We start from the raw sequence: 25,779 nt of genomic DNA on the forward strand, positions 1-25,779 counted from the left end.
GCAGTTTTCTCTGGTTAAGACTTTCGTTATCCACCCTACACTCACTCTTTTGGAAGCTTCTGGCACAGACTTTGCTTTCTAGAAGTTTGAGTTCTGTACTACTTCGGGTGCAACCAAGAGACTTTCAGGTGTATCTAAACGAAGGATGGCAAATGGGAAGTTAGGATCCTGTTTAAGGGTTGCAGAATGAAGTTACGCAGTTCATTTTAGGGGTTGCTTCCCAGGACTCTTTACCTTTGTGAAAATATAGAAGCATGTGTATCAAGAACAGGGTTGCATAACCCAAATGCCCCAGTGGGCTGGGACCAATTATAACTTGGCCAATTTTTAGCACATTTGTTACTTAAATCCCTTACTTAAAATTAATGAGAGTAAGGGAGCAGAGACTTGGAGGTGAGGGGAAAGAAGGATGGTGTCAGTGGGCCGCAGCCCAGGGATGGAGGGCAACTGATCTCAGTCAGCCAGCTGCATTGAGCCGCTGCTGCTCAACAGCAGGACAGGCCAAGGATTCTTCATGGCTCCTCTTGCTGCAGGATTTTCCTACTTAAGGGCCAGCAGAAAAGGCACTGTGGTCTGGATGTTGTATAGGATTGAACCAGAAGCTATGCTGTAGTGTAGACATCACCTCTATTTCAACAGTCAAATGCAAATGGAGTACAAATAATGCCTTCTATCTTGTTTTGGTGATAGACAGCTATGGCTTGTAATGTCATAACTCAGCTGAAGTATTTAACTGTATCTGCTTGAGAAGTTATCCTGGTTGGGTGTTAAGTAACTAGACACCTCACTCAAGGCTGTACACTTTGATACAGTTCTTATCTACGTATGGTCCTCATGCTTTGAAAAGTAGTTTAATTCAGCAGCTTATTTCTGCCCATAGCTTAACAGCAAGGCATGTACTTTGTGTGCATCTAGTCCATGCCATCTTTGCATAGAGGGTTTTGGGTAGCCAAGGAAGACTAATTCAGTAGTAAGGCGATTTAATACCTTGTTGCTTTTTTGGTTCTGTAAAACCACTATCATTTACTTTACACAGTTCAGACCAGGGCCCTTTACAAATCAGCACCCCCTGTACAAATATGTAAACATATTAACAGTCTATTTTACAGGTAGAACAAGATGAATATACGCTGTGCACTATTTTAGAAGGGGAGCATAGATAGTCTCTCCCCACCCCCTGCCCAAGTTAAGGTTGAAGGCAAAATAAGTAGGTTTGGGTAAGAACACAAGTGAATCTTGTATTTTCACTACTAGTTATGTGACCCAGCTTACGTAGAGACAAAAAAATTTTTTTTTTCAATTGAAGCTGAAAATCATCATTTGACGACATTAAGAGTTGTCAAAACTATTTGAAAAGTTACCTTAAATGCAGAGTCTTCTGTAATCAAGCTACTTACATCCTGTTTTATGAAGCCACAGTGTCACATCTGGACATTATGTAGCTGAGGTTTTATACTAGTAGAGCAGAACACACAAAGTTTGACTACAGGTACATAAGATGAATTTTGTCCTATTGAAATCAAGTTTTAGCACCACTGGTTTTGAACAGTGCTTCCAAAAGACTGCAATTGCTCTGGACAGTACCCTCATACCAGTTTAACAGGACAGTTTGTGCCAGACACTCTTATTTGCATTCTGACTTGTCAAACCTGTATACAGAGTTACTTCTCTGGTTCTTAAGGAGAAAAAACCATGTTTCAGGAATTTGTGCTAAAGAGTTTGGCTAACTTGTGTAACGTATCAACAATCCACTGAGTATTACATACTACAGGAAGTAAATTATTTTGATACTGAGACTTGCATATCATTCACACAAGATTTCTGTGTTTTTAACAGAAGCCTGAACGTCATCTATGGGATGATTATCCTCTGATGAAGTGTCTAAGCTAACTGAAGTGGTTTCTTCTACAGTATCACTGGATAGCTGCAAGCTAGCTGAGGAAATATTTTCCTCCATGCTATCATCCAAAGGTTCCACAGAGCCATTTTCCTCCATACTGTTACAAAATGAAGCCTGCCTGCTTGTCTCAGAGAGGCTCTCTTCAGTGCAGTTACTTGCTCCAGCACTTTGCAAGCCATTCCCACTGCTATCAGATACTTTCGACTGATAGGTCCCTTTGGGTTTTTGTTCAGAGGTTCCTTCTGAGCTCTGCATAGCTTCATCAACTTTTTGTTGGGTCAGTTTCTTGAAAATTGCCCGCATGAGAACTGGGACAGACATGCATCTGTGTATGTGAGAGAGAAGCAAACATTAAAATCAAGAAATTAGTTTGCCATTACCACACTTGCTCAAACACATGTTAACTACTACATCTGTATCTATGCTTTTGCTCTAGTTGGAATATTAACTAATGCTAGTTGGAATGCTTTGCCCTCTGCTAACTGGGCAAAGAGGCACCTTTTTGCATGCTGATTCTCTTTATTTAGCAGGATGGATAACTAGCCCTATCCACCCACAGCACAGTACCTCCAGTGACTGTTGCTGGGAATCTGCCTTATGTTTCTTTTTAGATTGTGACAGGGATCCATCTTATTTATTTCTCTGTGTAAACTGCTTTGGAAGCTTTAGTTTAAAAGCAGTATATAAATATGCTGTTGGAATTAGCACTAAAATAGTCTTGCAGGTATTCATAGTTGAGGACTGCAGTCTGGACACAAGCAAATGTCAATGGTCTTGGAGGAGCTACAGACTTGTAGACAAGGCTTTTGCGGGGGGGGGGGAACAAAGTTTGATACAATGTAAGTATTTGGCTACAAAGAATACAACAGAAGAGGAGTGATGGTAGTGTGGACAATATATGACGGAGGCAGGAGTGGCAGTTATACAGACAAAAGGGAGAGAGAGAGAGAAAGCACCGATTTGGAAGAGGAGAGAAGGTTTCATTACCTCAATCTGCTGACTCATGTGCAATGCAGAGTCATCCCATGAAACTGCCAAGAAATGTAGGACTGACAAAAGCAAGTACTTTTTTACACAATGTATAATCAACCTATGGCATTCTCTGCCACAAGATGTGGAGAGCTGGTCTTGTAGCAAGCATGACTTGTCCCCTTAGCTAAGCAGGGTCTGACCTGGTTGCATATGAAAGGGAGACTAGAAGTGTGAGCACTGCAAGATATTCCCTTCAGGGGATGAAGCCACCCTGGGAAGAGCAGAAGGTTTCAAGTTCCCTCCCTGGCTTCTCCAAGATAGGGCTGAGAGAGATTCCTGCCTGCAACCTTGGAGGAGCCGCTGCCAGTCTGTGAAGACAATACTGAGCTAGATAGAGCAATGGTCTGACTCAGGATATGGCAGCTTCCTATGAGCTTATGTGGTGACAGCCAACTGCCTGTATGGCTTTAAGAGGGATTTAGATAAATTCATGGAGGACAGGTCTACCTATGGCTACTAGTCTGAGGGCTGTAAGTCACATCCAGCCTCAGGAGGCAAGATGTCTAAATACTAATTGCAAGGGAATAGCAGTAGGAAAGAGGGCATGCCCTCAGCTCTTGCCTGTGGGCTTCCCAGAGGGATCTGGTGGGCCACTGTGTGAAGCAGGATGCTGGACTAGATGGGCCTTGGGCCTGATCCAGTTGGGATGTTCTTATTGCCAAAGGAGTGCCTCCCAATTGGGGGGGTGGGGGTGGGGAGAGCTGGGATCCCTCCTCAGGTCTTCCTGGTGGAGAGCAGGGATAAGCAGCAGGGGAGCAGAAGCAGCACCCAAGACTCTGCTTCTATATGAGCCCACAGCAATCTAGGGGAATGCCGAGGTTCCCAGGCAGTCAGGCACAAGGGGTTAGCTTGGGGCAAGCCTGCTTTGGGAGAGACTCAGAGGCTGCTATCTGGAAGTTCCACCCAGGAATCTCTCTGAGTTTTCCACTTAGAGAGTGTTGGAACCTTCAGACAGTCAAAACACAAAACTAATCTCATGGAAGCCTGATAGGACAGAACAAGTGTGCCATGCAAGTTGTGCTCAAAGCTAGTGACTTGGTAGCAGTTCTGGATCCTGCAGTCTGGTGCTCCAACGTGAGATTCGGCTGCCTAGTGATTTCAGCTCAGGAGAAGGAAATCAGGCTCGGACTGGCCCACAGGGAAACAGGGCATATGCCCGGTGCGCTCCATCCATGGGGTACCCTGTGCCCCGACTCCCACCCTTAATTACTTGTACTGCTCAAAACCTGGCACCCTCCCCACATACATTCCACCACCCTCTCAGTGCCCCCAGTCTGGCCCTGGAAGGGATGAACATAGGTTCAAGTATTCTGGTGGAAGGATCCTCTGGAGTAGTTATTTGGCAACTTGCACTGCCAAATCCCCACAACAGCAGCAGGCCTCGCTACTCCCAGAGCTACTCCCAACCATGCTCAGAGTGATCAAACTAAGAACAGAGATATCCAGCAACCTGGGGGTGACTCTTTTTATAGGGATTTTCTAGGTTCCATCCCATAAAAGGTGGGAAAACCTTTAGGCTCAGTGCTAAAGGTGACCATGGTCTTTTAAGAGGTGTGAACTCTGTGCCGATTATGATTTATATACCACCCTTCCAAAAATGGCTCAGGGCGGTTACTCCTGATGATGATATTCAGATGACGAACAGGACCTAGGGCTCTATTCTCATTCTGCATGTGCTGCCTCAATACCATGATGCTACTGAATCAGTATGCTACAAATTTAATTCATGTTCCTGAATTTCCTCTGCATAACAAAGAGATGGATCCTAATTTACTACTCAATGAACAGAATCCCCTTTCATTCACTGAGAGTTTTGCTTGAATAAATAACTCCTTCCAGAAACCAAAGGGTTTTGGTTCATAGAATGGCAAATTAGGATCCAATTGTATTGCTCTAGAATAAATCATTAGAAAATCTGTTTTAATATGTTCTGAAAGTGGAAGATGACCAAATTAAGAAAAACCCTCCAAGCTATGGGGACGTATGCTTTCCAAGATAGTAACATATCTGTAATGCAGACTTTTCCTCTTGCTGAAACTTAAGGATAACAATTGAGTGGCAAGTTCTCATTTGCTACAACTTTCAGAGAACAGAAAGTTGGCAGCTGTTCCTATAGTGTGTGACTAGTTCTTTCCACTCAGTGTTGTCTCTATGTTCACAGTTAGATCTAGATGTTTGAATAGATTACACCTAATCCAGTTGTCTGTTCATATCCTCTGGAAATGCAAGAGTTTGGACTACATTACAGATTTAAACTGGTTTAAGAATCATTCCCTTTCCTGACCAAACTGTAGTTGTATTACAGGAGGCACTCCAACAGAATTCTCAGCAACTTACTAACTACACTGCTTAGCAGTCTTCTTTACCTTTCACAAATTATACTAGTATAAAAGCCGATAGAAGTTTGCCTTGTAGTTATGGCCCCAAGATATTCTAAGCAGGGAATAGAAAGTAGTTACAAAGTTTAAAGACAATGTGCATTTCCCCCCATTGTTTCTATTAAAATACTGAAGAAAGGTTTCCTCCGATACTTGCGTGGATGCATTCTAGTAGTATTGAAGTGCCACCTACCTCTTCAGAACTTTTGTGAGGAAATCATTGCTGCAGTTTAAGGCCCCATCGTCAGAAACTGTATGAAGAGTACACCCAACTTCCCTTGAGCTCAAGACATTGATTACCACTGAATAGAAAAGACAAAAATGAATGCTGCAACAACTGTATTTTCTAATAGTGAGAACAATTTACAGTAAAAGCAATTAAGCCACTAACTCCATTCAGTCCTTATGCGCACATTGAGAAGAACCAGTTTTTTCTGGCTATCTCTTCTGACATGTCTTTACTTTCCAGAAAAGCACTGACACATAAGGGAGGACATTTCACACACACATGCTTATCTCTTCTTGAAAGGAGCATCAAGCAACAGGTATGTGAAAGTGAGCCATTGCAGATCACCCACTACAAACCAAAATTCCATATCATCTGATATGACTTCAGACAATGCTTTCCAATTGAGCTAGTATACACATTTATCAAGCATTTAAGTAATGGTATTGAAACAGTTCCAAGGCTTTGAAGTTAACCTGGTCCAAAAGATGTGCAAGTCTTGTGAAGCACAGAACAACTCTCATTCATATAACAAGTTAATATGAGGCAAATTCTTCTTCAGTTTCTTGCAATCCTATTAGAGCTTACTATAATGTATCAGGAATACCCCTGCTAACTTGGCAAAGAGGCACCTTTTAACGAGGTGATTCTCTATATTTAGCAGGAGGAGAGTAGCTGGCCCTGTCCACCCCCAGCACAGTACTTCCAGTGACTGTTGCTGGTGTGTGTCTTATGTTTCTTTTTAGAATGTGAGCCCTTTGAGAACAGGGATCCATTTTATTTTTTTATTTATCTATTTATTTCATTATTTCTCTGTATAAACCACCCTGAGCCATTTTTGAAGGGCAGTATAGAAATTGAACGAATAAATGAATGAATGAACGAATGAATGGACAGACATAAAGACAGGTTTGAGCCACTGTAGTAGTTCTGTGGTGATATAATAATAATAATAATAATAATAATAATACTCAAAGGATGACCTAAGATGACCAGCTTTTGTAGTAGTAAACTGAATAAGGTGTGATCAGCTCTAAATCTCTAATTATAATTAATCCCAGACCATTTTCTGGCTCAAAAGCTTCACTTTAAGACCTGCTCTGATAAGAAAGGAGGAAGTAGCAGCTTTTTGAGAGATGTAAGTCCTTTACACACTTTCCAGACATTATGAGCATGGAAGACTGGAAGATAGTTTTCATGTGCCTGGCTTCAACATATCCACAATAGACTCTAAAGAGTCCCCATGTACACAACTATAGATGTGCAGAGCTCCATCTGATCAGAAACCCTAAGAGAGCTAAGGTTCTGTCCATGTGGATACATACAGTTGTATGCATTAGGGCTCTTTTCAGACATGCAATGGAGGCCAAGGACACATGAACTTCTTTTCCTTTCCATGCAACATATGAAGGGAGGGTACAAGGAGCAGCCAATCAGCACCCTACACAGACCATCTCTGGGATGTGGCACAGAAGGTAGCTTTGCAACTGGCTGGCTTGCTCATATCAAGTCTGTGCTGTGAAAGACTACCTCGAACTAGAAAAACATGTTCCCCACTGCCTAGTCCAGACAAGGAGATCATGTGTGTTAGGGATGTGCAAAACTGGTTTGAATTCGAACCACTTTGGTTTGATGGTTCAAATTCTAATCAAACCAGCCATTAGGTTCGAGCTGCTGGTTCGAATTCGAACTGAACTGGGGGGGTCCAATTTGAACTGGTTCGAACCTCCCAAAGTGGGTAGAGTGGTAGTTGGCACCCATGGGTGCCTACCACCCAACCCCCCAAAGCAATCGGACAGTCATACAATTTTTTAAAACAATTTTTCTCATAGGGTATAATGGGACTCGAACCAGCCCATTATCCCCTATGTGGAGCACCTAGGGGCACAAATGTGAGGTGGGTGGTAGGCACCCAGGGATGCCTACCACCCACCAAACCCCAAGGCAATCAGACACTCCTCCGACTATTGGTGAATTTTAAAATTATTTTTGTATTTCCCATAGGGAATAATGGAGGTTTCAGGAAGTGTATCACTTCCTGTCGGGGGGAAAGGGGTGGCCTAGAAAGGAGTATGGTGGATGGTAGTGCCCAAGGGGGGCAGGGAAGCTACCACAATTATTTCAAAGGAATTGGGCAAAGGGCTGGTTTTTATGTGATTTTTGGAGTTTACGCGTCTTTGGTTTTTCTCCATAGGGGATAACGGAGTGCTCAGCAGCCCCATAACTGCACTTGGTGGGTTCTGGAGTGGCCCAGAGCAAGTTGTGGTGTAGTGCACAGAGGGTGCCAACCACCCCCATGGATTGCTAACCCATGGGGCACAGGGTTTTGTTGTTTCTGAGGTGCTCCGAGTGTAGATTCCCTGGTAGCAAATGAGTGGATTCATGGTTTGCCATTCAACATCTCATATTACCACCCCACCCACTTTGGGAGGTTCAAACCATGATGAATAAGGATACTTGCTTCCTCTTCCTAAATATGAGATACACCATTTGAAAAGGAGCCTTTGTCCAGTCAGCAGGGGTTAAATTAGGCTATTAAAATATTTTAATCTGTCAGATCTCAAATGAACCAGTTCAAACCGGTTCAAATTCAAACCGAACCGGGGCGATTCAAGCAAAACCAAAACCAAACCTCCCCATCCCTGTTTGAACTCAAACCGAACCAGGCAAACCGGTTTTGTGCACATCCCTAATGTGTGTGACCACAGTGGATTCACTGGTGACATTGGTTTTTGGTCTCTATGCATCTATATTCTTTAATTACGCTACCACTATACCATTTTCCTCTCTCGACATACCACAGGCCAAGTTTTCCTCCAAAGGATGCTTGAATGTAATTGAAAAGCTGCCAAATTTTTGTTGAGACACTTCAAAATAAAGTAGCTCTGATGAATCTGGAAGGAAATAAATATTTTGTGATTAGGATTTAACCAAACTGCTACAAAGTTAACAATTCTGAAGTGTCACTACTAATCAAAGTAGGAGAAATCCCAAGGGAGCCAGCTACTCAGAGTCTGTATTGTATGATACTAAGAACAGTTTTAGTTGCAGAAAACTTCCAGTTAAATATATTCCCTAAATGCCTCTTTAGGGTTTCTTCATCCCAAAGCAACAAAGTTTAAGGAGTCAACTCTGGATCCCAGCCAAACCATTCCATGTACAGTGGTCCCTCGACTTACAAACTACTCGACATAAGTATTTTTCGAGTTACAAATGGCAGTTTTAGATCCGGTTTTAGATGCGGTTTCCTCGACTTACAAATTTTTAGATGGGGTTTCCTCGACTTACAAATTTTTAGATGGGGTTTCCTCGACTTGCCTGCCTGTTTACTGCCTGTTTATTCTTGAAAAGAAATGTTCCTGTGCAGTTTGCAAGCCTTACTGGGGGTCTGGGTCTTTTTTCTAGGCTCCGGAACGCATTAATCTGTTCCCAGTGCATTCCTATGGGAAACCGCTTTTCGACTTACGAACTTTTCGACTTACAAATGTGCATTCGGAACGGATTAATTTCGTAAGTAGAGGGACCACTGTATACACCTAAAGCACTTCTATACACACATGGGACTTCACCAATTCTCCTCCACTACCACCTGCAGCCAAATTTGGTTGTGTTGACTGAGGAGCTTCTGGTGCACAAGACTCTCGTGAATGGCTTTTGGGAGATGGAAGGGGTGCTGTGTGGATGGGAAGCCTGAAAAGTCCTTGTGCACATGTGGCTGCAACCTTGCAGTCAGTGCTTTGGATCCCACTTATTTTATTTAGGCTGGGAGAGGACAGTGAGCAGACTCTACTCTCTAATGTAAGTGTGAAGTCCACATTGACTTAAGAGTGTCCTTGATTTTTTTTTTTTTAACATATTCTGCAATACATTATTCAGAAAAACACATGTAGGAAGAACAGAGGTGCAAAGGCAGTTTAGACTCACACGTGGAAATGAATAACCAACAGCATGCCCCAGAGTGGGAAAGTTCTTTTGTTATATTTATTTTTATAGAGATATAGAGGAGACAGATGCTGTGGGAAGGGTTTTGGTTTGCGGGTGGTTGTTTTTTAAACTAGAATTCTTTGGGTCTGTCAACCAAAATTAGGTGAAAAATAGTGGCTTGTGGGGCAGGGGGAGGAAGGAGGACAGCCAGATCCAAAATGGTGGGTTTGGGTTGAAGCCAGTTACCCGCTGCAACCCATGAGTCATACACTGGGATGATCTAAGTGCTGTTACATTTGAGATCCGACAGATTAAAATAATTTAATAGCCTAATTTAACCCCTGCTGACTGGACAAAGGCTCCTTTTCAAATGGTGTATCTCATATTTAGCAAGGGGAGAGCAAGTATCCTTATTCAACACAGAATAATATCTTTCCCAGTGACTGTTGCTGGTGTCTCCCTTGTGCCTTTTAAGTGATGGGTGCTTTGGGACAATAAATCCTCTTATACATAAACAGCTGTAAGAACCTTTCGCTGAAAAGTGGTATATAAAATATTCCAACACATTTAGCAGAGGGAAAGTAGCCTTTGCTGTTGTTGCTTATTGTTAAAACAAAAGGGAGTCAGAAACCCTTGCCAACCTACTGCAAGTCATCCAACAATCTTCTGGTACATCTTCCACTGCTCTACAAGGCTACAGTATACATTCATAAAGGGTGGGTTCACATAAAGATGGTAACTGACCTGTCTTTGACCAGTTGAATCCCTGCCAAGGCGGGAGCCTCGGGTTCAGATGGAAATGTCAACTAACTTCTGTAACTAAGATTTGAAGTTAGCTTGACTAAGTAGGTATGGTTCCACCTCAGGTGTGTTATGTCTGAACCTACTCTTCATGAACCTCCTTGTTCCAGACAAGCCCAGCCCCCTTTGCCATTGGAATCAATTGCTGTGAAGCAGTGTGGGGCAGGCTGGAAGAGCATCCAGGGCCTTGCTGGGTGGCCCAGGCAGGAGGCATGGCTCTAGCTCAGCTCGACTACTTCCAACAAACCAAGATATGTGATTGTCTGCAGTGCAAATCTCAGGTTCTCTCTCTATCTCAGGCTAGGAGGAACCTCAAGTTCCACGTTATGTGTGAACCCACTCACATATAAGAGTGGGTTCAGAGTGTAAGATTCTAGTGACACAACTCATAACAATTAAGTATGCTAACCTAAGGCATACATTTAGGAGAGTGACAAAAAGCAAGGGGTTGAAGAAATGAGCAAGTCCTCTCCTCTCAGTTGTCAAAGCTGATAGTTCTAGCTGTACTGCAAGTTAGCCTGCAGAAGTGAACATTTCTGACATACAAACACAGGCCCCTATGGTTATAAGTAGGGTTTATATGCTCTTTTCTCTTAATCACTAGTAGAAACACATCTGAAGACAATTCTGCAAAAATGAGGTGTATGAAGAGAGATACCTTCATGTTCAATATTTGCAGACGTACAGCTGCTAATGAGGGTGTTATATGCTGCTTGGTGCCGGAGAATTTCAATCATGTCAGGCACACATTTTGGGTGCAGGAATGGAAGTTGACCAACTATTGCTCCAGTCAAGTCAGATCTTTTGGAGGTGTTATCTATGAAATAGCTGTGCTTTTGGCAATCTGGAAGAGACTGTATGAATAATACAAGTTTTAGTCAAAGAAAGAACAAGGCAATAATTGCCTCCTTCATTTAATCAGAATCTGCAGTCTTCCTTGATTGCTGCTTCTACTGCTGTTGTTGCCCCGTAAGCTTGCCAGGGCTTAATGGGAGGGAGGATGAGTTTACCCAGAGGCACTCTTACCCCTGGACTTTGGGGCCAAAGTCCAGAGCCTCCACAGTCCATGGGGCCCTCCAAATCCTCTTTAGTCTGTCCCAGGTGGTGTGGTCACCCAGTGGAGCATGATGAGGCTTAATTTGGGGGGGGGGGGTGTACTCCAAAGGTTTTTAGGTCCATGCTCCAAAATTACCTAGGTGCACCTCTGAGTTTACTATATAGCAAATCAGCAGCAGAGGATGCTTCTTTAGTGGCTGTGCCGGAGACATGAAAACAGAGGGATGCTAGGCTGAGCACATTGCTCTGTCATCTTCTCCTGCATCTACAAATGCACTTTCTCTAGAGGCCCTCCACAATGGCCACTGGAGGAAGATTGCATATGGGTAGGGCAGGAAGTGGTAGCAGAATGACTCTCAGTGGAGAGTTGTGCACTTCTGCCACACAAAGGTGGACATGGAGGCTCCAGGAGTTGGCTAGGTGGGCTCTCTGGCAGAAGTGGGTCCCTGGAGCAGAGTGCAACCCCTGTAGCCAGCCTTAAGAATATGTCCAATTCCCCAATCATGTCATTACATTCTTCCTAATTGCATTATTCTACAAAATGCTGGAGCCATGAGTGAGAAGTTTTAGCTCAGTAAAAAGCATTTGTAAAGGTTAAAGTATTTGGGGTGGCGAGAACAGCATAAAGCTTCATTTAATTTAGTCTCAAATCATGTGGACTTCAACTCCATCCATAGTTTTGCATATTTAAGTCCCACTGAATGGAGTAGCACTTATATGGAGGCGGGCAAGAAGGCAGAGCTATGCATTGAACTGCAATTATGGCAAGGAAGTGCCATATGGAAGACTGAAAACTGAGATGATTCAACATGGCTTTCCAACACACACACACTCTGTCTCTCTCCCCTCTCCCAGTGAACTGAAATAGTACAGTGGCTGCTTCACTGCCAGTCTTATCATTACCACGATGAAAGAACTGTTCATTGTCAGGTCATCCTTGCATTTTTCTGAAAGGGCATGTTGAACTATCAACTCATGTAGAGGGGCTGGCTTCAATTTATCCATTGGAATCCCTGAAATTATTGTTTGAAAATTAGTGCAAGCAAATTAACACCTTAAAGATGCAATGAATTCAAAAAGAGACAAAACCACCACATACCAAGAAAATTGGGACTTTTTTTGCCAGAATGTATCAACGAATTAATGGGTCTGTGCCGCTAAACAAGAACATTTTTTCTTCTGAATGCACAGCTGTTTGGACTGGTGTGGAAAGGATTGAGAGCAACTGGAAAGTCTTTTGTGGCCTAGAAGCAGCAGAAGAGTATGTACCTGCCCATCTCCTCCTGCTTCTGTCTTCCTTAGGTCTCCATCCAACTCTCAGCTTCCAGCTATGTACCACAACGTGGATTTGGGCACTACTTACTTAACCTCTTCTTCCTGTTCCTCCTACTAGTTTCCTGCATGGTGTGTGGGTTCGTCCTGTTGGAGCTTTGAATACTTACCTGGGAGGCACCAACTAACTCATAAAGCAATGCCTCTGTATGCAGGGCACAGAGATCCATTTCTTAACTCCACCCGAAGTAGGGTCACGGCAGGCTCCCCAAGGGATGTCTCTCTTCACATTTGCCTTTCTTCCACAGAAGCAAGTCATCTACAGACTCAAAGGCTGAGCCACTCCAGGGAAAAGAGGATGCATCTCTCCCTGATGCAACCTGGTCAATGCCACCCAGCAACAAGCCTTCTGCTAAGGGCTAAAGAAGGAACACTTCTTTGAACACTGCAGCATAATCTACCAGATGCAGAATAGACAGTGCCCTCTAGACATCCATCCTTTCAAGGAAGGGGGCATGACAGGCTAAAATCCCAAATCCAGGTAATCAAACTAACAGGGAGTCCGCTAGTCATAAATACAAGGCCAATTACCCAATTTTACAGATGGAAAAACAAATACTAAGTGGCTTACCCAACACAATACATACTTGTTTTAAATCAAGAATTCCTATTAGATTTAAATCAAGTCCTGGCATAAATACATTGGGGCTTGCTCCATTCCAGGTGACACCAAATGCCACATTTAAATTTTTCATACATTGGATGAGCCACACTGAACAGAATTTATCTTTCCTTTAAAGGATGGTTCTCACTTTCTCATTTAGCAGTATTCAAGAGGGTCATAGAATTGAAGGCTGCAATGCCATGCATACTACTTGAGAGTAATTAAAAATACAAAACTTTAGGTACACATAGAATTTCATCCTAAGTAATGTTCTAGTTTTACTTGCATTAAGGGTTGGGCTATTAAGGTATTTTCACATTTAAGATGGCAGTCCAACAGAAAGTAAGAACCAATGGAATCCATAGTACTTTTAAAGATAAATGCATTCAGACTCAGAGTTATACAAGCAGTACTTTCAGGCATTGTGCTCTTTTTCTCCCCTTGAAGCTTCTGTTTATCCTACCATCCATCAAGTTAGGCAATTAAGAACATGCTAAAATGTCAGGTCCCCATATTTGTTCACACAGTTGTAAGATATTTGCAAGCTTGTGCTGCAGATATACTTGCAACATGCATTTGCCGTCCAGAGCACTAACACCAACACCTGATGAGAAGGTGGAAGCACGTTTCTCCACACTATTCCATCATTTCCATATTTCTAGATAGGATGGATGGTTCTCATAACCTCTGGACTATGAAGAGAGCACCTGGAAACCAACATGAAGACTGAGGTAAAAACGTATACAAGTACACACATGACTATGAGCTTGCTTTTCTTCATAGCAAGCAACGATTCCTGTTGAATCTACCAAGTGTAGTAGAGATGACTATCCATGTATTTGTGGGATACCAACTTGTCACAAGCAAAATATAAGCTTCTCTCTCAGACAGATTTGATACAGATTGAGGCATCTGGGAGGGTTAAGCCATACATTACATTAAGCATGTTCTTGGCCCTGATATGTTTGTGGTTATATTCCCTAAATAGCAGCAGCAGGAGGGACATGATTCCCATCAGGACTATGTTGGAAGTTTAAAAAAAAAAAAAAAACACCCCTCACCCATGCAAAGGTCCTGATCTACCTCCCATTACTATAATTTAGGGCAGGGGTTCCCAACTTGTGGTACTCCAGATGCTGCTGAACTACAACTCCCATACTCCCCAGTCACAATAAACTGTAGCTGGGGGTAATGAGAATTATAGTTCACCATCATCTGGACTACCACAGGTTGGGAACCCATGATTTAGGGAATAAAAAAAATTAAGCACAGCAGGGCAAAGAATATGTACATTGGCCTTAGACCCATTCATTTTAGTAGGCATAGGTATATTTAACAATGCATAGGATCACACTGTCTGTAACATATGTTCACACCCCAGCCCGCCCACCCCCCACACCCCCCTACACTTTACATTGACAAGATCATTTCATACAGTAGTAGTAACCAAATGCTTTACCATCTATTGAAAAGCTACTTAGAAAGCACTCAATTATGCCTGCCTGTAAGCTTCTGTAGCTCATGAATACTGGACAAAAACATAGGGAAAGGGCGCCAAAACTTCAGGAAAAAGCAAGCTGATAAATCCACACAGACCACTTCCGTCAGGGGCAAGAAGTTACGACTGCTGAAGAACAGGATTGAAAGTTTGTATTAGTAGCGAGGAAGCTGGTTTGACAACTAGTTTTGTAGTACAAACTTAAACTATCGTACTTAGACAGTTCAAAATAAAGTGCAGTGCAAAGGAATACAGAAGCAAACACCATCTGCTGTGGGAAAGCATAAAGAATTGTCAAGATGCATTGAGCATAGAGAGTGTGGCAGAGAGTGGGAAGTCTAAGTGTGTGTACTAACTCCCACTCCAAAGCAACACATATACAGCTGAGCCAAGATTATTCTTTTCAGAGAAATTCTACTCATAGAAGTCAAGCTTCACAGTTCACCTTACATCAATATGTTTGAAACATGCAGCACTGGATAACTGCAATTAAGTGCAAAACTGCTGTAAGGGTTTTCTTAAGCTCAAAAATGCACCATCATATTTTAGGATTCAAAGCCCCATTTCAAAACACAACAGCAGCACAATATCCAGAGCATACATTATGAATTGAGGAGGGGGTAATGTTGCTGCTGGGAGAGGACAACCATTATGACAACACTTATCCAAGATTTGGCTTTGGAACTGGTAAAGAAATTCAATTACTTTCTGTATTAAAAAATGGATGATTGCATGTTATGCAATGCCAAGCTTCCCCAAGCTGGCAGTACGTAATAGTTTGAAAAGGTTGAAGGTGGATGAAAACATTGTCATCCATGGTACAACACATTGTTCGTACCTGGTCATACTGGTTTTTGAAGCATTATCAAAACCCACAAAACTGTTTGTCTCTGGTCAGACAGTGGGATGGCTATGCCCCCTTGAAGCTACAAGGGCAATATCAGCCTTCCATTCTTGGTGGTTGTGGTGGTGATGAAGAGAAAGGCCCATGAAATGTGTCATACACTGCATAGTTGTCAGCCCAGCTTCTTCCTCTAATAGGAAGAAATTGGGCTGCCCAGAGACAGAAGTTTGGGGTGGTCTACAAATTTGGAAGAAAAAAAAAATTGGAATCAGTCAAATGCACTTGCAGGTCTGACAACTACTTGATGCAGCAACTCATCTAGTAATGCAAAGAGCTCAGCTTTGTTGCTAGAACAAACAAGAACAGTGCACATCTTCCGCCACTCAGATCCACATCTCCATCATCCATTTGTCACTTCATGCACTAGCACTTCCATTACTATGCCAGGAGCTAGTGCTTTGCAGTCATCTACTTGGTGTGGAATTGGACAAAAACCACTATAGTGACTGGAGCTTTCTTTCTTCTTACTTTAGAACAGGGGCTGGGGCTGTAGCTAGAAGGAAAGGGTAGGTTTTCTAGAAGCAGCAAAAAGGAAAACCTAGCAGAGCTACACTATCTGCACAGTTCTCCATCGACTCAGAGCATCCTTCTTGTTTCTGAGATGGTTGATCCTCTACAGAGTAAAATTACCACTGCTTGCAGATCATTGATTCTGAAGAATTTTCATAGACAAGGAGAGCAAAATTATTTTAAACTACATCCTTGGGAGACAGATAGTGTCCCAGCCTAGTTGTCCACTTCCAGGTTTTGCTACATAAGCCAGTCTTATGATGTATTAAAATGGCAGTATAAAGGTGGAAACTGCCACTTGATGGGGCATGCTAGTGCATTCTGGAGCTCTTCAGTATTCCAGTCCACAGTCCTTATATCAACTAACTCCTGTGCTACCCTTTGCATGTGTGGGCAACAAATGTATGAAGAGCCATACCTGGAGTTCGGGGTGTGGGGGGAACTACTCCCCCCCCCCCAAAAAATATAAACCAGGCATGCACAGAACTTTAAAGCCAAATCAGAAAATGTAGCAGACTCCATGGAGCAAGCGCAGGAATTCCATCAGCAAAATAGTACTGATCTATTATCACATGCCCACTACATACAGTGGGTCGGGTGTTACCATTTTAAGACTTTCTAGTTTTAAACTCAAGCATGCAGTAGGATCCCCACCATCCTTGAGTCTTACCCATCGTCACCAGTCACGGGATTCACAAGTAAGGGAGCTAGAGGAAAAGTGTGTTTTGCATCCGACACTCCCATTGTTAAGAACACCTTCATGCCACACATCTGGCCTAAAGGAAAGAGAAACACACAGTCAGACCAGTGCATGTCCCCCCTTATTATACACAATAAATTTAGAGTCCTTTGTTTAGGGGCATGTACCCTCTCAATACTATGAACTGAATCTGAATTTTTTGGGTCCCCAAAGAAACCACTGAAGCACCTTGGCTGGAGACAGACTCTAGTTTGGTCCCCCACTGCCCCCCCGCGCCGGAGACATGGAGATGAAATAGGTATTTGTAGTACTCTTTTTTAAGATATCCTATTTGATCAAATGTGGTAGCAAGACAAAATAAACTGTGTTTGCATACTATGAGCAACACCTTCAATGCAAGGCCAATCAGAAATGCCTCTCTCATCCACCATTCTCTTTGTCCTATCTTAAGTGGCAAAAATGAAGGCCAGTTTTGGTAATGTGCAAGGACCTAAAACATTTCTCATTCCACTAGTGGCTGCCATTTCACCCCCAGAAGCCTCCTTAAAAATGACACTAGGTCCATATACATCCAACCAGGTTTCAGGGGAAGCCCCCCATCCCAGATAATAGAACTGGCAAAGCATGCTAGGAAGGCGAGTTGGCCAAGAAGGGTCTGGCTGCTCATAAGAACACTGCTACTACCACTGCCAAAGAGGTGGGGGGTGCAGAGGAGGGGAAATTAAGGACAGCAGCCTGTAAGCAGCCAGCAGTAAGCTACTCAAAAAAGTCTCTGCATTTCTCTACATCACCCGCAAAATTGTCCACAGGAAGTCTGGGTTGCCAAATTTTAGGCTGAAAATTCTTCAATGAGAATTTTCAGTCCAGCATTACTTGCTCATCTCCAATTGACAAAGCTACATTCAGACCAAGGGATCTAACTCTCTCTCTCTCTCTCTCTCTTTGGTATTAATAATTTCATGAGCATTCTAAACTTAGATGCATCTGAAATTCAACATCTAGAGAAATTTACCCAGCACTGATCTGGACTCAGGCTAGTTTCTTGTATGGATACACAGAAATGGAGACTGAAGGGAGGAACATGGCACCACCCTCTGAAATCTGTCTGAATCAGCCGAGTTGAATTGCTTCATGATGAGGCCAGCCCTACATGTTACCACCTTCTAGAGATATAGTGTTTCTTCCCCCTCAACCTAAGTTTGTATAGTTGTACCCAGACACACCCTGTAAATCTGAACTGAAAAGAGAGAGAAGCAAGATCAAGATCAATGTATAATCATGTGGTGTAGGTGTGGCTTAGTAAACTAATAGTAAACTTAGTAAACTAATAGGCAAAGATTCAAGGTGCCTACTTGAACCCACGTATCAGTACAATAGCACATACATACAGTTAAGGACAGGGCTTTTAAAAAATTCTACTAGACACAAAGCATGCAGATCCAAACAGAACAAAACCCATGCAGTTCTATGAAAACATTTGTGCAATTCAAAAATTCAAGTCATCCAGAAGTTGCATTATGTTAGATAATGTAGAAAATGACTAATAACAAAAAGCAAGTCACCCAGGCTTCTTTAGAACCCCAACCCTTACGAGGAGTATCTACTTCTCCCCTTGTCAAAGATGCTTCCCAAATAATCCTTTGCTAACCCCTGCAGAGTCTTCACCAATGAGTATTCTGCAAATAGTGCTCTTATTCCCCATTCTGAGGATTCCCCCACCCCCTTCTATGTAGGCTTCTAAATGTCATGGAATGTGACTCTAGGCAACAAAGCAATATGCACAGTCAAGGAAAATGCATAGATGAGTGTTACAGCATCACACACTATGCATGCAAATTATGCTCATATACCACTCTGCAATTCTGATTTTTTTTTTTAAAAAAAGCTCTAGTAAAGGGAGGCAAGAAGAGTGCCCCAACCAAGGGGGTATTGGAGATGCTGCTCCTAATGGTATCGACTCTTTGCACCCGCAACCCTGTTGACCACTAGGGGTTGAGAGGGTGAGTAAGGAATTCCTTCTCCAACTGTGCTCTCTCTCCTCTACTTCCCCTTTGTTAGACTGATAGTCTCAGGTTTCATTCTCTCACCTGAGAAACAGAGTACCTCTTTCAACTTCGCTTCCTGATGCAGCAAGAAGCGAGGCATGTTGGCCTGGCCTTCCAGGGTTTTTAATTAATATTAATTGTTTTAATACTATAACTTGGTTTTCGGGGTTTTAATTGTTCTGATTGTTTAATTGTTTTTTACGATGTTTTAATTGTTAATTGATGTTCATATTTATATTTTTGTTTTAACTGTTATTGGTTTTAATGGTTTCTGTTTTAATTGTAAATCGCCCTGAGCCATTTGGGTGGGGGTGGGGGGGGAAATAAAAATCAAATGAATGGATGAATGAATAAATGAATGAATGAATGTAGGCCTTTCCCGTCTCCGATGTATTTCCTAAATAAAACTACTTTATTTAGAACTTTAACTCCAGACAATATTAATTAGCAGTGTTCTCCTTATTTATGCTCTTTGGGGCAGGGAAATAAATCTCCCCTTCAAATCTCTGTAAGAGGGGGAAGGCCAAGAATGACTACGAAATGGGATTACACAAGATTTCTGTCCAGATCAATTGCATTCTCCGTGATCAAGCACATACTTTGCATTCGTAAAGTCTCTGGTTCCAACCTTGGCATATGCCATTAGAAAAGTTTCAGGCAGCAGGAACTGGAAAGACCCCACACCTGAGACCTATGAGAGACACTGCCAGTCACAGTAAACAAGACTGGGTTCATACTGGACCAATGGTCTGACTTGGTATAAGACTGCTTCATATAGTGCAAGCATGTCAAACTAACACTGAAAAGGAACACTTTCAGATATTCAAAGTCTGCTGAAACTTCAATTTTCTGCTTCCTAACTTTGGAACGTCAAGATGCAAGTTTGTATTTTGAAGGTGAAATATTGCTTCCAGAGCTGAAATTAGCGTGCTTTGGATTTAAACTCTTGATCGTTTTGACAGGCATATTAAATGTCTCATCAATTGTCAAATACTGTCAATATAAAATATTGGCCAATTATATGTTGCCTATTAGAGTAAGTATTCAGAGAGCATCTAGTGAATAACTCAACTCTAAAAATTCACAGGAGAGACTGTCAAGAGCAAGAACTAGTGTTCCCACTCTAGTTTAAGCTGTGTGAAAATCAAACCAGAGCTGAAGTACAAACTATGAGCTGATGAAATGGAATATGGACATTATTATCTCACTGCACAATTTTCTGTAGCTAATTGCATAAAATGAAGTTTTGACATGATGGAAATCTAAGCTGCTTTCAAACCAGCATACTGCTGCTACACTTCTGCATCCTCCATCAGTTCAAGCACAATAGCTTCCAGTCATCAAGCAAAATAAACCTATTCAGAATATTGTTTCAATGCCTTCAGCATATCCACTTAATGAAATTCCATTTAGAGAATGCAGAATTAAGAAGCAGTACCACTATGAACATTTTCCAGCTGATTAGCAATTTATTTTCCTTAGTTTATCATTCACTTATAACAAATGGTCTAGATGCAACCTCTCCAACAGTTGCTTGACATTACCTGGGTTGAGCTGTTCTTCTAAAATTTGGTACGGTGACAGCCAAAATTCAAGGCTCATAGGGATTCCTGTGAAATTTAAGGTGTTTAGACTGGTTGAACATCATGCAAAAGGTAATTTGACATAAAGAAATCATTTGAACACATTTAGTTTTAAACATACATAATGGCTGTCATACCACACAGCATCCCATGGGCTGCTTCCTCACTGTTGCTATGGGCATTAAAATGCTGTAGTTGTGCAAGAACTATACCCATTATTGCTGCACAAATGCAGTTTCACACTACAGTCATTATTTCCAATAGTCATAATTTTGTGAAACTGCGATTGCACATTTTTCAAAGTATTTGCACAACAGCAAACTTGTGCAACAAGTCTGACTTTTTTTTTAAAATGCCTGCAGCAGCATGAGCAGTGTTGCCATAGATGGTTGTACCCCTGTATCTCTCCCCTCATGGGCACCCTTCATTGTGTCCAGGATCTGGCTCCCAGATACAAGAATGCAATCAGTCATCCCTTGTTTTGGTGCATTCCTGATGCCTTAGGCATAACAAAAAGGTCAAAATGGGCCAGGAAAGAATCATCTCAGTGCTGCAATAGCCTGAAGGAAGGGCTAACAGCCTACAAGTCCAAAAACTGAGAAGATTAATATGCATATCAGGTCAGACTGGTTTCCTCAGCCTAAGGGAGTTGCAGTAAGTTGGCACAAGGAAAAAAGCCAGGAGTGTTCAAGACCAGTTTGAGGCACTCTTGAAAATGGCCCAAAAGCAACACCCAATGAGTCATGCTGGAGAATCATTGCCAACATGATGCCAACATGAAGAGCCCCTGGTGGCGCAGTGGTAAAAAAACTGCCGCCCTGTAACCAGAAGGTTGCAAGTTTGATCCTGACCAGGGGCTCAAGGTTGACTCAGCCTTCCATCCTTCCGAGGTCGGTAAAATGAGTACCCAGAATGTTGGGGGCAATATGCTAAATCATTGTAAACCGCTTAGAGAGCTTCCAGCTATAGAGCGGTATATAAATGTAAGTGCTATTGCTATTGCTAACATGCAGCAGAGCACTCCAGGGACAGGTACAATGTACCTGTTCTTTTATCCTCTGGAGCACCCACATAGGAGTGGCATCCATGCCATCCTAAAGTGTTCTGTTCAGAGCAGTTAAGGGTCATTTCCTTTATGGATCCAGATGCAAAAGTGCCTTGGGGGCAGGAAAAGGACTTAAAATGCCACCCTTTCCCAGCCCAAGGTGTGACCAGTTGTGTCCCCCTTCCTGTGCCCCACCTGTATTCCACAGCATGCTTTTCCCCATCCCTATCCCCTTTGGATGTGCGCAGAGTGTTCATGTGTGCCATCCCAAACCCCTCTTAACGTTGGGGGATTGGTAGCCTTTCCACTACCCATATGCCTTGCTAATTTGGATGCTTCCCCGCAACTTTCACTCCTAAGGCTCATTTGAAGTAGGCCACCATGGGTTTTGGACCATATTTCCATGCTGTCCCGACTCCTCAGTCACCTCCATAGTCCTAAGGAACTACCTTTCTACCACCTTTCACCCAGAGAAGGATGACTACAACCTTGCCATCAGCACAGCCCAGCTCTACTTATCCAACTTAAGCTAAGTATATTGTGTCACACATTCTCTCTCATCTCCCCCCCTCCGCCCACCCCACCCATTGAGGGGTGTGAGGAGAAATATTAAAACTCTCACACAGCAGAGTATGCTCTGGTGGTAAAGAAGTTCAGCCCAAGAGATTATTGGGAGACATTAGGTTGAGATAAAAAAAAGATTTATTAAGAAACTAAAACATTACATACTAAGAGAAAGACACTGAACAAAACACTCAAATAGGCACTAGCCGTCAACAACAACTGAACAGTTCCAACTGACCAAGACAGATCTATTAACATAGCATCATGCCTCTAGTGGCCAGAAGAGCTTATTGCGGTACTAAGAGCAATGCTTTAGAATTCTCACTTCCAACACACACCCCATCCCTCTCTGCTAGGATTTTCTCTAGCTTACATTAGTTAAGAAACTAGATACTCTGCTTAAGATCCAGCATCTTGTAGTTAGCCGCTTCTGCCTAGCTCACCAAAAGGTTGCCAGTTACAACTTTAACCTTGTGTGCTTCTGTCTTTAATAAACTTATCCTTGTTTTCAAAGAAATCTGTGTTGCTCACCTTTGGGATACCCTGAATCTCAAATTGCCTTTACCCATGGCCAGCTTTCTGGCTACCTTAAGAAAACATATCTGTATGCACATTTGCAATTAGTTCTCCCATTTCAGCCAAAACATAATTAGAGTGCGGTAACAATCACGCATCTGAGCAGACATGGTAACAGTGATATGGAAACCTCCTGTAAGAGGCTGCACAGTACATGGGCCCATAGTTTTTAAAGAGTTGAAAAGTATTAGACTAGTTAGTAATGACTAGACACCACCAAAATAAGTTAGTTTGGATGTAACCTATTTCTCCCCTAATGATGTACACACACATATCTTTTGTCCCACTGTGGGCTCTAATGAACCAGGTTTTTGGAGCACTACAGAGCCCTGTGACCATAATGGGGATAAATATGCATGCCATAGACAACAATTCCTCTATAGCAGGGATTCTCAAACTTGGGTCCTCCGGTGTTATTGGACTTCAACTCCCATAATCCCCAGCCTCAGTGGCCTTTGCTTGAGGATTATGGGAGTTGAAGTCCAATAACACCTCAGGACCCAAGTTTGAGAATCACTGCTCTATAGTACTACCTTCAACTCACTGGAGAAAAGCTCAATTATAGACTTTCCTTTGCACAACTTTGTGTCTCAGATTATGCTTGCTACTATCATTTCCTTCAAACTAAAAGGAATGTGAGTGTTGTTTTTAAAAAAAGGTTACCTCCAGTTCTTGGTCTAAGATAACCAACTTTCCCATAAAGTATTTCAGCAACTCTGTCCATCCCTGGCAACCTGTGTTTAATAAAACACACAGTGAATCACACGTACCTAAGTTTAAGTATGGATGTTTCTTCTGCAGGGCCAACTGTAGGATTTTGGTCACCTGACACAAATTGCAACTGGCACACTGTCCACCCATATTGTGTACCTGGCCCTCTAGATTTTCTCCATGCTGTCATCAAGGAAACCATACTACTCAGGCTGCAGCACACACAGCATAATCTCCTATCGCCACTTCTGGCAATAGTTTTCAGGGTGTGTACCTTGTCAGGCCAGGTATGTGCCCCTAAAAAGCTGGTAGTGATAGCAGAGAGTGTGGCATTTTCAAGAAAGTAATGTGCTGTTATGTCATCTTGAAGGCAACATGACTTACAAATATGAGCTTTTTCAGTACCAGGCAATTTGGGGCAACTTAACTTGGCAGTATAGGTACATCTTGCAGCAGGCTTCCCTAAACTGTGGCCCTCCAGATGTTGCTGAAATACAACCCCCAGCATACCCAGCCACAATAAATTGTGGCTTGGGATGCTGGGAGTTGTAGTTCAGCGACATCTGGAGGGCTGCAGTTTGGGGACGCCTGTCTTGCAGGGTTTGCCAGTGCTTAAATCATGCTTAAATCAGTTTACTGCTGAAATGGGGCATTCACTCCACAGTAGCCAACTCAATTAGTTTCTCTGTATTTAACATTAGGGCAAATACGATAGTGCATTCAAAATATTTATTTGGAAAGAAATGAGCTTCCTTACATTAATGGCACTTTCTTTAGGGGGGAAAAAGCACGAAGCTTTAGTACGTAAAGAGATAAATATGCAGCCTCAATGGGGTACCTATAGGGATCTGTTGTGTTTTCAAGAAAAGGGCTGTAAGTTAAAAAATCTAGTTGAAGTACAAAATTTGGTCAGTAATTGGTTTCAGTACCATCAGTTAAATGAAGCTTTTAAGAAAGATTTCAAACTTGGATTTGAGGATCAAATGTTGAGATTTGAGACGGAGCTATGTGAAAATGATGAAAAATTTGTATCCAAGATGTATAGGCTATTGCTTTTGGAGGAGACAAGAGATGAAGTGGTTAAAACGACTATGATAAAATGGGCTCAAGATGTGGGTCATAATATAGATATGGCAGCTTGGGAAAAATTATGGAAAACTGATTTAAAGTTCACTGCTTGCTACACTTCAAAAGAAAATTATTATAAGATGATGTACAGGTGGTATTTGACTCCTAAAAAACTGGCGATAATGTATAAAAATGTTTCAAACAAATGTTGGAAATGTGGACATTGTGAAGGAACTTTTTGTCATATGTGGTGGTCTTGTAGGAAGGCAAAGGCCTTTTGGGACATGATATATAATGTGTTTAAAAAAATTTTTTAATGACATTTCCTAAGAGCCCAGAATCCTTCCTGCTGGGAATAACGCATGGAGAGTTTTCCACAAGCAATTTAACATTCTTCATGTATGCAACCACAGCAGCCAGAATAGTATATGCACAGAAATGGAAGGACAATGAACTGCCCTCAAAAGAAGATTGGCTGATAAAAATTTTGGAATATGCGGAGATAGCAAAACTTACAGTACTGATAAGAGATCAAAATTTGGAAGGTTTTAAAGAAGATTGGAAACAATTCTTACCGTACCTAAAGAACTATTTTCCTAATATTGATTTTTCAACAGGGTTTGAAATTTTGTAATATTAGCAGGTTGAGTAGACTAAAATCAAGTTTGGTAAGGTATAGGATATATGTTTTGAATTATTACAGCAAGGGTTAATTGTACAGTTAGTGATTCGTGCTGATTGGTGAGCTGGAAGTCAATTTTTGTTTAATGTTTGATGTAATGAGATTTTCAAGATATTGTTAAAATCAATAAAAATTTAAAGCAAAAAAAGAGGGGGGGAAGCACATACAAACCATGTGTAGACATGATATGATACAATCATTCATTAGAAACCTGAGCTGGGCCTGGAGATAATTGCCTATTTTGGCCAGGCTACCATGCTTAATTACAAACATGTCTTACTGATGTTGTTCCATAATTATGCAATAAAAGGTAAAAGGGTGCCATTGAGTTGGTATCGACTCCTGGAGACCACAGAGCCCTGTAGTTGTCTTTGGTAGAATACAGGAGTGGTTTACCATTGCCATCTCCCACGAAATCTGAGATGATGCCTTTCAGCATCTTCCTATATTGCTGCTGCCCAATACAGGTGTTTCCCATAGTCTGGGAAACATGCTGGTGGGGATTTGAACTGGCAACCTCTGGCTTGCTAGACAAATCATTTCCCCGCTGCACCATTATGTGGCTAATTATGCAATAACCCAGCCTTAAATTAACCATATTCCAGTTTCATAGGATACCATATTTAGAGGGAGATTACAG

The 25,779-nt window shown here is 42.1% G+C and overlaps 1 protein-coding gene across 11 annotated transcripts in view; it reads right to left on the reverse strand.

Moving 5' to 3' along the window:
• Window positions 1–963: 963 nt before the first annotated feature.
• The window catches only part of LOC128332054 (mediator of RNA polymerase II transcription subunit 1-like), a 41,316-nt gene continuing 16,500 nt past the window's right edge, over window positions 964–25,779 (reverse strand). For 8 of the 11 annotated variants that reach the window (XM_053266292.1, XM_053266285.1, XM_053266281.1 and 5 more), the window contains 9 exons: window positions 23,342–23,412; window positions 20,455–20,520; window positions 16,836–16,941; window positions 14,756–14,880; window positions 12,221–12,330; window positions 10,920–11,115; window positions 8,314–8,430; window positions 5,504–5,612; window positions 964–2,225 (listed from right to left, as the gene is read on the reverse strand). In XM_053266292.1, coding sequence (XP_053122267.1) covers window positions 1,805–2,225; window positions 5,504–5,612; window positions 8,314–8,430; window positions 10,920–11,115; window positions 12,221–12,330; window positions 14,756–14,880; window positions 16,836–16,941; window positions 20,455–20,520; window positions 23,342–23,412 — 1,321 coding nt within the window. In that variant the 3' untranslated portion in view covers window positions 964–1,804. The remainder of the gene's footprint in view (window positions 2,226–5,503; window positions 5,613–8,313; window positions 8,431–10,919; window positions 11,116–12,220; window positions 12,331–14,755; window positions 14,881–16,835; window positions 16,942–20,454; window positions 20,521–23,341; window positions 23,413–25,779) is intronic. The other 3 variants (XM_053266282.1, XM_053266283.1, XM_053266287.1) reach the window with 3 other exon arrangements.

The sequence above is a fragment of the Hemicordylus capensis genome, chromosome 6 (assembly GCF_027244095.1).
Source record: "Hemicordylus capensis ecotype Gifberg chromosome 6, rHemCap1.1.pri, whole genome shotgun sequence".
NCBI classification, from domain to species: Eukaryota; Metazoa; Chordata; class Lepidosauria; order Squamata; family Cordylidae; genus Hemicordylus; species Hemicordylus capensis.